The 12124-nt window shown below is 52.1% G+C and overlaps 5 protein-coding genes across 5 annotated transcripts; 4 read left to right on the forward strand and 1 right to left on the reverse strand.

Annotated features, from left to right (window-relative positions):
* Nucleotides 1-831, reverse strand: LRP88_11936 (glycolipid transfer protein domain-containing protein; the record flags this gene model as incomplete). The annotated part of the gene is made up of 4 exons (XM_083248344.1): nt 1-295; nt 355-473; nt 571-629; nt 684-831. The coding sequence occupies 4 exons, from the start codon at nt 829-831 to the stop codon at nt 1-3; spliced, it is 621 nt and encodes a 206-aa protein (XP_083095774.1).
* Nucleotides 832-2776: 1945 nt separating this feature from the next.
* On the forward strand, nt 2777-5733 carry LRP88_11937 (uncharacterized protein; the record flags this gene model as incomplete). Its single annotated transcript, XM_083248345.1, has 6 exons — nt 2777-2898; nt 2951-2978; nt 3095-3477; nt 3533-3615; nt 3742-5463; nt 5519-5733. The coding sequence occupies 6 exons, from the start codon at nt 2777-2779 to the stop codon at nt 5731-5733; spliced, it is 2553 nt and encodes an 850-aa protein (XP_083095775.1).
* Nucleotides 5734-7316: 1583 nt separating this feature from the next.
* On the forward strand, nt 7317-7988 carry LRP88_11938 (uncharacterized protein; the record flags this gene model as incomplete). Its single annotated transcript, XM_083248346.1, has 1 exon — nt 7317-7988. The coding sequence occupies one exon, from the start codon at nt 7317-7319 to the stop codon at nt 7986-7988; it is 672 nt and encodes a 223-aa protein (XP_083095776.1).
* A 681-nt stretch (nt 7989-8669) lies between these two features.
* LRP88_11939 (uncharacterized protein) lies at nt 8670-9473 on the forward strand (the record flags this gene model as incomplete). The annotated part of the gene is made up of 3 exons (XM_083248347.1): nt 8670-8756; nt 8806-9147; nt 9276-9473. The coding sequence occupies 3 exons, from the start codon at nt 8670-8672 to the stop codon at nt 9471-9473; spliced, it is 627 nt and encodes a 208-aa protein (XP_083095777.1).
* Nucleotides 9474-10016: 543 nt separating this feature from the next.
* LRP88_11940 (uncharacterized protein) lies at nt 10017-11950 on the forward strand (the record flags this gene model as incomplete). Its single annotated transcript, XM_083248348.1, has 6 exons — nt 10017-10304; nt 10358-10480; nt 10534-10686; nt 10741-11607; nt 11666-11753; nt 11811-11950. 6 exons carry the CDS (start codon nt 10017-10019, stop codon nt 11948-11950), a joined length of 1659 nt encoding a protein of 552 aa, XP_083095778.1.
* Nucleotides 11951-12124: the final 174 nt, after the last annotated feature.

The raw sequence follows: 12124 nt of genomic DNA on the forward strand, positions 1-12124 counted from the left end.
TTACCACTTAGCCTCCTTGCTGTTGATGAACTCCTTGAGGATGGTGACAATCCTGGTGAAGGCAGCAAGGTAGACATCGAGCTCCTTCTGGACGAGCTCAGGAGTCTCGCCAAGCTTGGCGTAGAAGTCCTTGCGGTAGGGGACGGCACTCATGGCAGCGCTGAAGACGGGCTTGACAAGCCAGTTGTGGTGAGGCTTCAGGGTGTCGGCATATGAGGTGCGGAAAGAGTCAGCCAGCTCCTCCGAGGGGTTGGCGACGTTGCGGGCGAGGGCCTGGCAGGTGAAATCGAGACCACTGTTGGAATTGGCACGTTAGTTGATGATTCTACTATGGCAGGAGGACATATCCCTTACCGGATGAGCCACAGAGCACCCTCAGTAGCGTCGTGCTTCTTGGTCTTGAGCTCGTTTCGGCAGAGGTCCTGGATGTTGCCAGACTCTGCGGGAGCAGCGGCCTGACGGGCACGGAGTTTCTACCCAGTATTGTTAGGCATATTCTTGTAGGATGTGGTCGTGATGGAGAATGTAGGTCTGCCGATGCAGTCGTGGAGTAAGGGGTAGGTTACGGACCTCGATGTTGAAAAGGATATCCTTCTTGACGGGGCCGAAGGCAACACCACCGATGGCATCTAAGAAGAGGGCAATTAGATGTGTAAATCAACATTTTATGCATGAATTCTTACCAAAGATGGTGGTCATGGCCTCGGAAGCCTCGAGGAACTCGGTGGTAGAGACAGCATTGCCGTTGGCCTCGTCGACAGGGACATCGGCGTAGGTACGCTTCAGGGTCTGCACAATAGTGCCACCAGGGGGGTACGCAGCAGTAGACATGATGAAGGATGGACGAGGAGTGATTGATAGAGTTGGAGGAAAGTTGAGAAGCTGAAGATGAAAGGGAGAAGATAAGATGGGAAAAAGGAGAGGTCGTTTGAGGTTGCCGTGGCGGTAGCGGAGCGGTCAAGCTGTCCCCTTGAGGCAGGTACAGGAGGGGTCTAGGCTCTGGCTAAGGTAAGGCAGGGGGCCACTAAGAGAGGGGTCGAGACGGTGAACGGAGGGGCACAGCACAGTGCAGATCGATAAGATAGGGAGTCCAAAGTGCGTGCAGCAAGGGGAAGAGAGGGGCAATGGCGCACCCCACACTGTGTTTCTCCGGAGCCGGACTTTTTTAGCCTCCGAAGAGGACCGTCCAGGAACCCCACGCATTCCCACCTTGAGCGGCTCGCAGAATGGGCGGAGACAGAAGCTCCATGGTACGAGTTTGAGCGGAACCTGAGCTGAGCGGAAAGACAATGTGTTTTACCCGCACTGCTTTTGATACGAGAGACACATGGCGGAAGCTCACCGCCAAGGGAGGGACCTAGCTCCTTGGCGGGGCCATGGTGTTGAGGTATGGTTATTGGAGTTGAGACTTGAAAAGCCATAAGATGGACTCGTATGTGATGAATGCAAGCTGTACTTGGTCGATAGTATCTATATATATCCTGTCAATCTTCAATTGGAGTTGTATTGCGCAACACGAACATCTGGTTGTTTTGAGCTCCCTCAAGCTAATCCACCCATTCCTCCACCCTGCTCAACAAGCTCACTCTTGGCCAATCTTAGGTCAGTCATGGTCTTGGCAGCTGAGGTGGCCAGCATGGTCAGTCTTCTGAATACCTATGTATCTGCATGATCTCAGGATTATCGAGGAACACTATAAAGATGGCTATTAAGAAGGTTGGAAGCTTCCAAGAATCGGAACAATCACCTTGAAACGCATCTCGGACCGCGCTGATATAGCTTGTGACGTCATGTCGCCCTGATGCTACCGCGTAGCTCCCGACGATCAGCTTCGGAGAAGCAAGCAAGCAAGCAGGGAGAGACACGGCACAGGACGTTGCATGCAGTTCAAGCTGCTACAGCCATACGCGGATAGGGATAGGCAATGTAGGTACAGTAGCTAAGGGTCCAGGTCAAGATCTAGAGGGGAAGCATTTCTCGCAGCTCAATCAACAAGCAATACAAGATCTTGCTCTAAACCCAGAGTCTAAAGCTTCGCATCCTCTCGAGAAGCAGCAATTGGCCCGCACGTACAAAGTGTGTGCCCACAGCCCAGCCTCCCGCATCTGCTCTCAGCCCTGTGCGTGGCCTATTACGTGTTCGCTGTGCGGTGCGGGTCATGGCTAGGTATGGCCGATGGATGCCATGAGGTGCCGTGATGCGCTTGGCTGCCTCGACTGGGATGTGCGTCCGGGCAGCGCGTAGAGTGTCAGAAGCAGTTGTTTTTTTCTTGGTTTTCCTGGGCAAAGGTCAGCCACGCCTGTCTGTTGGACAGTTGGACCATGAAATGTTGCCTGCGCGCAGCCGTGAAGCCCGGCTTGGCGAGGTTTGGTGGTCCTCTTTTCCCCTTGCCCTTCCTGCCCTTTCAGCTGGCCCTGGGGTCGATGACATCGTCTTTTACCTTCCCCCAGCTGCTCTGTTCTTTCCCGTCTCACCAGCTGCTGCATCCATTGTCGCGTGAGAGGGAGCCAAGGCAATTAAGACGAAAATCCTACCCAGTAGCAAAACTCAAAAAGCGACCGTCATCCTCAAGATTCCTCTTCCCAGCCTCTTTTCTTTCCTCTTCCTCTTCTATTTTTCTGCCCCTCTTTGCGCCTTGACTTGCCCCTCCACTCCAATTAACGTCCCCTCACTCAACTCTCCGATCTGATCCATCCTCTGCGCGCCCGAGACCCTGAAGCCTGCTCGTCTGTCGCACGCACCCTTCGACCCCTGCGAAATCTCGAGACCTGCGGTAATGTCCGACTCCAAAAAGGATGGTGGTGGGAGCAGCAAAGGGTCACGTCTGTCGTCCATGTTTGAGGGGCTTAAGATTCCAGACCAACTGCAGGACGCCAAAGTTCATCTCATCCACCAAAAGTCAGTCAATTCAAACATTCGCTTCAATTTTGCCGCTGCTGACACTCTCAAGACACAAGATTGGAAAGCTAGGTAATCTGGTATGACCGCAACTTCAATATCCTAGCCCCACTATCATGTGTCTCGCCGCAATCGCAATAACACCAAACACGACTTGCGCACCGATTACAAGAGGAAACTAACACACAACTCTCAGTTCAACAAGAACCATCGCCATGACGAAGAACACGAACAACGGTGCGACGCGAAGCGCACCAAGATGTGTGAGGAGAACCGCTTCCAGTCTTACTTCCCCGAGCGTGAAGGCAACCTGGTAAAGTGGTATGTCGACGGTCGCGATTACTTCTGGGCCGTGTCTATGGCCCTCGAGCAGGCCAAGGAGTCCATCTATATTACCGATTGGTGGCTTTCTCCTGAGCTGTTCCTCCGTCGCCCACCGCACGCGACCCAGGAGTACCGACTTGACAAGCTCATCAAGAGAAAGGCCGAGGAGGGTGTCCAGATCTACGTGAGCATCTACAAGGAGGTCGAGCAGGCCTTGACGTGCAATTCGGCTCACTCAAAGCATGCATTGCGAAGGTATGCTACGCACGTAGTACCCTGAGGCGTGCTGAAACTGACCGCCCATATGCAGACTCTGCCCTAAGGGCAGCCCTGGTCATGGAAATATTCATGTTGCCCGCCATCCAGATCACAATGTCTTTGAGAACTTAGGTGGTAAGTATTCAATTTGGGGCTCTCCCCTTCCGAAGCGTGGGCCGGGCCCGGAGTGGATCCCGGGGATCCGGAGGCCTGTGGCGCCGGTATTGACGTTGAGCATAATTCTAACGGTCTTACGCTTAGACATGACCCTATTCTGGGCCCACCATGAAAAGTTCATCGTAATCGACTACTCCCTTGCCTTCATTGGAGGTCTGGATCTGTGTTTCGGTAGATGGGATAACCACCAGCATGTGTTATCGGATATTCACCCCGAAGGCGTTATTCATGAGACTTTTCCGGGCCAAGACTTCAACAACAACCGAGTCATGGACTTTCAGAACGTCTCCCAGTGGCAGGATAACGAATTGAGCAAGGCCGACTATGGGCGAATGCCGTGGCATGACGTGGCCATGGCTGTCATTGGACCCTGTGTCTACGACATTGCCGAACATTTCATCCTGCGCTGGAACTTTGTCAAACGTGACAAGTACAAGCGCGATGATCGGTTCGATTGGCTAATACTCGAAGGCCGTGAAGGAGAGGATGAGGATCTAGTCGGAGTCCAACGTCCCAAGCACCCAGTTGGAGAATACGTCAAGCATCCCTACAGCCCTATGAGCACCAAGAACCTCGAAAACCGAGGAACAATCAAGGCTCAGATTGTGCGATCGAGTGCAGATTGGTCCAGCGGTATTCTCACAGACCGGAGTATCCAGAATGCCTATATCGATATCATCTCCAAGGCTCAGCATTATGTCTATATTGAGAACCAGTTCTTCATCACGGCCACTGGAGACCAACAGCCCCCCATTCGCAACACAATCGGCCGCGCCATCGTCGATGCCGTGGTACGAGCCGCCAAGGAAGAACGAAAATTCCGTGTCATTGTTCTGATTCCTGCCGTGCCTGGTTTTGCTGGAGACCTTAGAGACAATGCGGCTGCGGGCACACGAGCCATTATGGATTATCAGTACAAGTCGATTTGCAGAGGCGAGCACTCAATCTTTGGCCAGTGCCGCGCTCAAGGTGTTGACCCCACCAAACACATTTTCTTCTTCAATTTGAGATCCTACGATCGCTTGAACAAGACTCCTGGCATCATCAAGGCTGAGAAGGAGACGGGCGTCAGTTACCAGCAAGTTCAACGTGCTGAAGCTGAGGAAATCATGGCAGAGGGTATCCACGGCAGTTATGACCCCGAAGACTCAGAGGGCGACGAGCACATGCGCGGAGATAAGAAGCAGTCTGAGTTGGATGAATCTATCAAGAGGACCATGGAAGCACGCAAGATCTTCGAGGATGCTTTGCCAAAGGAGGAGGTGAAGACGTCGGCTTCCGTTGCTCACCATGCCATGGCTGGTGGTGATTTGACTACGGAAGTCTGGGATGAGGAGGACCCTGAGTCTGAGATTAAGAACTGGATTCAGGAGGAACTCTATATCCACGGCAAGCTTCTTATTGTCGACGACCGAATCGTCGTGTGTGGAAGCAGCAACCTTAACGACCGAAGTCAGCAAGGTGATCATGACAGCGAACTCAGCATTGTCATGGAAGACACACGTATGATTCCAAGTACCATGGATGGCAAACCATTCGAGGTTGGTTATCACGCGGCCACCCTCCGGCGGTATCTATGGCGCGAGCACATGGGTATGCTGCCCCCGCAGCCGCATGATGCTTCTGAGGACATCAACGCAATGCCCCCAACCATTAACCCTGAGAACAACATCTATGAGGATGACGAGAGTTACAAGTTCGTCGAAGACCCCCTTAGTGATGAGCTCTGGGAGAAGTGGACCGGCCAGGCTACCAAGAACACGGAGTTGTTCAGACATATATTTCACGCTGACCCAGATGACCACAGTAAGTACTCCCTTTCTCATAACTGGCTCATGTTGTCTAATTGCTTTCGCCACAGTCAAAACTTTTGAAGATTATGATCGCTACCTTCCGCCACGAGGTGTCAAGGCTGGGCACGTCTTTGACCAATTCATGCCTCCCGAGGACTGCAAGAATAAGCTGGCACAGATTCAGGGTCACCTAGTGTGGTTTCCGCTTGAGTTCTTGAGGGACGCTGAAATGGCGGAGCGAGGACTGCAGGTCAATTCGTGGACCGAGTCCGTGTATACTTGATACGCCTATAACGCTCACGTGTTTCTTAGTTTAGGAGTAACGACTGGAGGTAACGGCAGGGGTAATGGGAAAATATCATGGCGTGTTGGTGAGCTTAATGCTCACGAGATGTTTGTGAGTGGTGTTTTGATAACATAGGTAGTTAGGTTGGACATGCATCCGTTGCCCTCATTACCAACAACCCTGGAGTTGTATCGAGATAAGATGTGACGGTTCGTTATTGTGATTTGATGTCTTTCAGAATCAACTTTTGTTACCGAACTCTGTCTCACGACATTGAGAGCGGTGTCAAGCACCGATAAGTGTGCAACTATGGATGGCCGTCAGGTGAAGTGTATTGGAGCTGATTGACTAAAGATAATTGAGTTAAACACGATAGATGAACATCTACTGTCCCCATCTGAATGATACAACTACTGCTTTATTTGGTAGGTGTGTAAATCCGCCTGAAGTTGAAGGTTCATGTGCCTGATAAGATCACGTGGGGCTTTCTGGATATCTACACAATGGGGGTTGGTAGTTGTATCCCCTCACTTAGTCCTTCAACACTAACAGCAATACGTCATCCATGTCTCGATCCAGATCTGGCTGTGCAACCTGCAAGCGACGCCACCGAAAATGCGATGAGACAAAGCCAAGTTGCCTGCAGTGTCGGGCTCAAAACATAGTCTGTGAGGGCTATGACCTTGTGCTTCGCTGGGATGCGGGAATACCATCACAACGCCGTTCGGCTGGGACCGTCATTCCGGCGGGCCCATTGCCAGACCGCAGCAAGAAAAGGCGCAGGATAGACGAGGGCGAACCGCCGCCTCAAGACTCTGAGATGTCTCCAGTGAGACAGAGACGGTTGCTAGACGCTGCCGTACGGTCGAATTCGCAATCTCTCTCGCCGGGCAATGAGCTATCAACAGGGTTGACCCGAGGAGCCGGAAACCTCGATGCTTCGCCAGCAAAGTCTTCGCCCCAATCTCTTTCTACGGTTGATTCTCCTCAGACCCCAACATGGCATCAGCCTTGGCCAGGAAGAACCGAGAGGGAGAGGTTCCTGTTTAAGCAGTGTACGTTGGTTGATGCTGAACTGTGCTTTTTGTCTTGCAAATACTGATAAGCCTTATAGTCTGCGAAACAACAGTGTTCTTTCTATATTCGACTGACCGTAACGACTGGTTCAAGTCGCATCTTTGCCACCTAGCCTATGAATCAGAGGCTCTCCTGTCGGCCCTCATCGCCACGCATCTCTACACGTTAAACCCCCAAAATCCAGCGCCAGATTTTGAGGAATATTACAACCGCAGTCTTCGCTTGTTCCGAGGGCAACTTGATTCCTACGATGGCACTCTTAACATGGGGATCATGTGTGCAGGGCTATTCATATGTACCTTGAATGTGAGTGAAAGGCCCTGGTTTTCTTCGAACATACAGCGACAGGTCCCATGGACAATGACTAACAGCAAAAATGATAGCTATTTCAAGGAACCCCGTGGTCGGCTCACTTGGATCTCATGACTAGAGTGTACGGCCTCACATCTGATCTCTTGCACCTAAGAGATATGCCCCAAGACCTGCAGTTCCCGATCGAAACAATGGGAGTCATGGATCTGCCAACCCTTGTCAGGGGCCGCAGAACTGTCACTCTCGGGATATGGTCTCGCTACCGAGCTTCGCAAGATGGCTCATCCAATGGAAGAACAACTGGCGTCGAGGCAGTGACTGGTCTCCCTCGCAGCCTCCTCGATATTTTTGCGGAAATCCAGACTGAAAAGGCTGACGACTTGTTCTTGATGTGGCCCGGCGAAGTGGGAGATGTACCACATTGCCATCTCTGGGAAGCATATCGTCTTGCGGGAATCTTGACGGGACGCAGATTGAGGAAATGCATAGCAAACGATGACGGCAGTAACACGACTAACACCGGCCTGGCATCCCCTAGTACTGAGGTGCTCATGTCTCGGCTCATGGCCGCCATAGATGCTCTATGCGAAACCTGTAGGCGATCACAGTACTCCGAGTCACTCGCCACCAACTCGATACTCTATCCCTACACAGCCGCACGGCTCGAGGTCGCGGTACTTGGTCGTCGGCCTGACTGGGTCCAGGAACTGCGTCGGCTCGTCAGGCTCTGCGATCCGTACGCTATGACGGCCAACTTCTGCACCCTTGACGAGATGCTGGATGAGGCGCTAGATAAGGGTGACGACAACTATGATATCGACGAGCAGGCCAGACGCAGGAACACTGAAGTTGCGACCTTCTGACCCTTCTCGGAATAGACCATCTTTGACATCTTCCCTAGCCCAAGTTGGCATTTTGACACGCCAATCAGAGCCAGATCGCCAATCTTTACAGTTAACAGCCAACCCCTGGGATCTGCGCTAACTGGAACAGGCTGCTGTAGCCGCCGGTAATATTCTATGTTGGTGATGGCTTCACTGTGGTATTCCTTTACCCCAGATACTAAGACCAAATCGTGGGGTAACGACTATGTATCACTTGACAGCCGGCGGCGCCGACTATTGAGGCTCATAAAGTATCAGGGTCGGTCGTAGGCTTGACCGGTTTTCATAAGTAGAGACATGATGCCCGGACAATGGTGGGAGATGAACCCACAACCTTTGACAGGTGCAACACGAGACTGTCAGGCCAGACTACGAATACGGGAGAGACCTTTGTTCATAGAAACGAATTCATACCAGAAACAAGATGGCAGCAACCTCCGGTCAAGTTCGACTTCCTCCGGGGAGCATGCCCCTTGTCACGGGTAAGACTACGACTTGGCAAGTTGTCTGAAGACGTTGAAGGCCTACTGACATCCTAAACAAGTATATTCAACCTTGAAAGCTCCGACACCCTCGGCCAACCCACATGATCCCCTAGTACGTTGCGATGGGCTCTCTTGATGTTGAGCATGTACTCTGACACAGCTATAGAACTGAAGCATGGCCCCGAAAGGTCATCAACACCCCTTGACAAACTTCATTTTTGGCCTGGCCGGATCGACGAACGAGGCCATCTCGGAGATGACGGTGAGTTTCAGAACATTACACTTTGTTGACCGGCACTAATACAGAGTAGATTGCAGATCTGTTCTTCGTCAACCAGCGCAGCACAGTCAATGGCTTCTACATCATCGCCGTCATGCTGGGTAACTTTATCGCGCCTACGATTGCGGGCGTACAAGCTGCTTCTCAAGGTCGGCGGTGGTCCTACAAGATCTGTGCCATTGTCCTGACGATTCTCTTTATCCTCTTTACGTTCTTCCATGAAGAAACCAAGTATATCCCCATATCCACGGAGAGCACCGAGAACGTCAGCATCAACCAAAACAGCCTAAAGAAGCTTGACAAGAACTCGCAACCAGACGCCAAGGCTGCTCAGTCTGCAGCCGACCTGGAATACAATTCCTCCTCAGTGATCGTCCCGCTTCCCAACTCGTACAGATAGTGCATGCGCTTCTTGACAAGGACTGAGGAACCACTCTGGCGCAGCTACACGACGCCCCTCAAGATCAGCATGTTCCCCCACGTCCTTTATAAGGGGTTCAGTGCGCAAACTGCGTTTTGTTTCTCGTCCTGCTCTCAACCATCAACTCGATTGCCTTTTCGAAACCGCCGTACAACTTCGACACGGCCCTCGCCCTGCTCTTCATCTCGCTCATGGTTTGGGGGAGGCGTACCCGGGCTGCCATGGCGCCCAAGTACGATGCTTTGCTGGCTCAGGTTGGCGGCGTGGACCGTGCCTAAAGGATACCGCAGGGAGTCAAGGATTGGGATTCTTCAAGTGAATTATCTTGTCACTATCACAGATTGTATCGAAATACTAGACATTCTAGTGGGCTAGGGAATTAACCAATGCCCCAGAGCTTCACTTGCATTGTTAAATCAACGCATTACTAGCCTCCCCGTATATCTGTCTCTTAGCCCCCCCTTATCGACAGTCTCATGTTGTTCTTGATAACCGAAAACTCATGTCATGTCTCTAATCAGCAAAGCCTTTATCAAGGTGTCTCCTTATATGCCCCTGTCCCGCTGTGAGGGGTGGATGTTACCTTCCCCGCCGATTCCTCCCCCGGCCCGGACGCTAAGCCGGGGTGGCGGGGAGGACTATCCCGAAAGAGGAAGTTATAAGAGCCAATCAGCTTCCACGACCAGGTCTAATCGGGTGACCTTGGGAAGTATACCTATATGCCTCCGCAGCTGTTGATCTCGTTGCTCCCTCTCATTTTGTTTCCTGTCGCTATTTACTGATTTCCACGTACTCTCGGCTCATCTCGCCCCCTTTGAAAAATGTCGTGGGAGCAGCTTGTGTCTAAGAAAAAGGAAAGCCTCCGGGACTCTATCCCCCAAGAATGGAGGCTCAACCCAGACGTTCTGGCGAGCCTCACCGAGACGGGCAACAGTCGTCTTATGGCACTCGATCCCGTTAGAAAGTCAGGAATCCTCAATGAACACGAGATTGAAATCACCGAGAAATACTCTGCGGCCCAGTTAGTGGGTAGGATGGCGCGGGGAGACCTCAAGGCCGTCGAGGTGGTTACAGCGTTTTGCAAGAGGGCGGCCATCGCTCAGCAGCTCGTGAGTGAATCACAGTCGACTTTTGGGCGCGGCTGTTTTTTTATACTGTTTAGCTTTCCTGTCTCACTGAGAGTTTCTTCCAAGAAGCTATTGAGTATGCTCAACGTCTGGACGAGTACTGCGCAGCAAATGGCAAGCCCATTGGCCCTTTGCACGGTCTACCGATCAGTCTCAAGGTGAACATGTTCAATCCAGACACTAGATCGAAGTACTGATCCTTCTCTCATAGGACACGTTCAAGGTTATCGGCCACGATGCCACCGCAGGTTACGTAGCGGGCCTTAAACTCGGACCCGCCAAGGAGAACTCGTCCCTGGTGGACTTGTTGATTAGTGCAGGAGCAGTCTTGTACGTGAAGACCAATATCCCGCAGACTATGATGGTCAGTAGCTCGTGTGTTTGATAGATCGGGCTGTGAGCTGAAGCGTTCAAATAGACAGCTGACTCGGAGAACAACATCTTTGGCCGAACCCTCAACCCTCATAATACAGAGTGGACGGCTGGTGGCTCCTCAGGTGGGGAGGGCGCTCTCATAGCCTTCCGCGGCTCTCTTCTTGGAGTTGGTACTGACATTGCCGGCTCGATACGTATCCCTTCCATGTGCTGTGGGACATATGGTTTCAAGCCTACCAATAACCGAGTACCCTATGGAAAGCAGTCCGAGGGAGTCTTCTTGAGTCTCCCTGGCCCCTACCCGTCAGCAGGTCCGTTGGCGAACTCACTCGAGGATATTCAGCTCTTCATGGATGCCGTCATCAACGGACGGCCGGCAAAATACGACAGCACAGCGTTGGACTTGGCTTGGAGGACCCCAAGACTACCTTCCAAGCTTTGCATTGGAGTAGTTCCCGAGGATCCAGCTTACCCAGTTCACCCCCCTATCCGAAGAGTCATGGACTCTACCATCGAAAGCCTGACCCGTGCTGGCCACAAAGTGATCCGCCTACCACATGACCCAGCGCGCGGTGTCGAGAAGGGTCTCCTCATCGCGTTCCAGTACTACGAGTTGGGTCACGAGCCAGGCGAAGATCTTGCGGCAATACTCGGAGAGCCACTAGTCAAGTCAGTGGCGGCAAATGCACACCCCTTCACAAACGTTTCGAGGCTTGTGCCTTTGTACACAGATCCTCTACATAAGCTTGACAGGCTGGATAGGCTGAGGGCCGCCTACGTCGCCGAGTGGAAGCGGACGTGGTTCGACAACGGCTTGGATGCTCTGTTAGCGCCCGGTGCGGATAAGACAGCTGTGCCACACGATACATATGGTATGATGCCGTACACGTGTCTGTTCAACTTGTTAGATGTGAGTCACATGGGCAATTCATTTAACAGTGAAGGCAGAAGAAAACTAATCAGTATAGTTCCCATCATGCCTCATCCCTACGGGAGAGGTTTCCAAACACCTGGACCCAGAGCCAGTCAAGGTGACAGCAGGTTTCACCCCTGATTGTAAGTGAATTGTGTCTGAAGAAACACACCTGACAGTGTGACTGAATATGTATGCAGATAACCCTGAAGCACAGGATGGTGCACCCTGTGGAATTCAAGTAGCTACCCTGTCACTGAGGGATGAGGAATGTCTTGCAGCCGCGGGTATTGTTGACAGGGATATCAAAGGGCAGCAGGTTGCTTCTGCTCACATGTGATGAGAGGTGAAAGGTTTCTGGGGAGGGAGATGCATATAGATAGCGTATTGTTTAGATTCGGCAACCAAGATTCATGCACATCACCCTGGGTTCTCGACACTCTCTAGACGTTCAACAACTACCCTGGCTTGCAGCTGATCGAGGTTCTATCACAAACGACCATAGCTCGTAGAA

The sequence above is a fragment of the Fusarium phalaenopsidis genome, assembly GCF_050370095.1.
Source record: "Fusarium phalaenopsidis strain FUZ10S chromosome Unknown contig_32316, whole genome shotgun sequence".
Taxonomy (NCBI): domain Eukaryota; kingdom Fungi; phylum Ascomycota; class Sordariomycetes; order Hypocreales; family Nectriaceae; genus Fusarium; species Fusarium phalaenopsidis.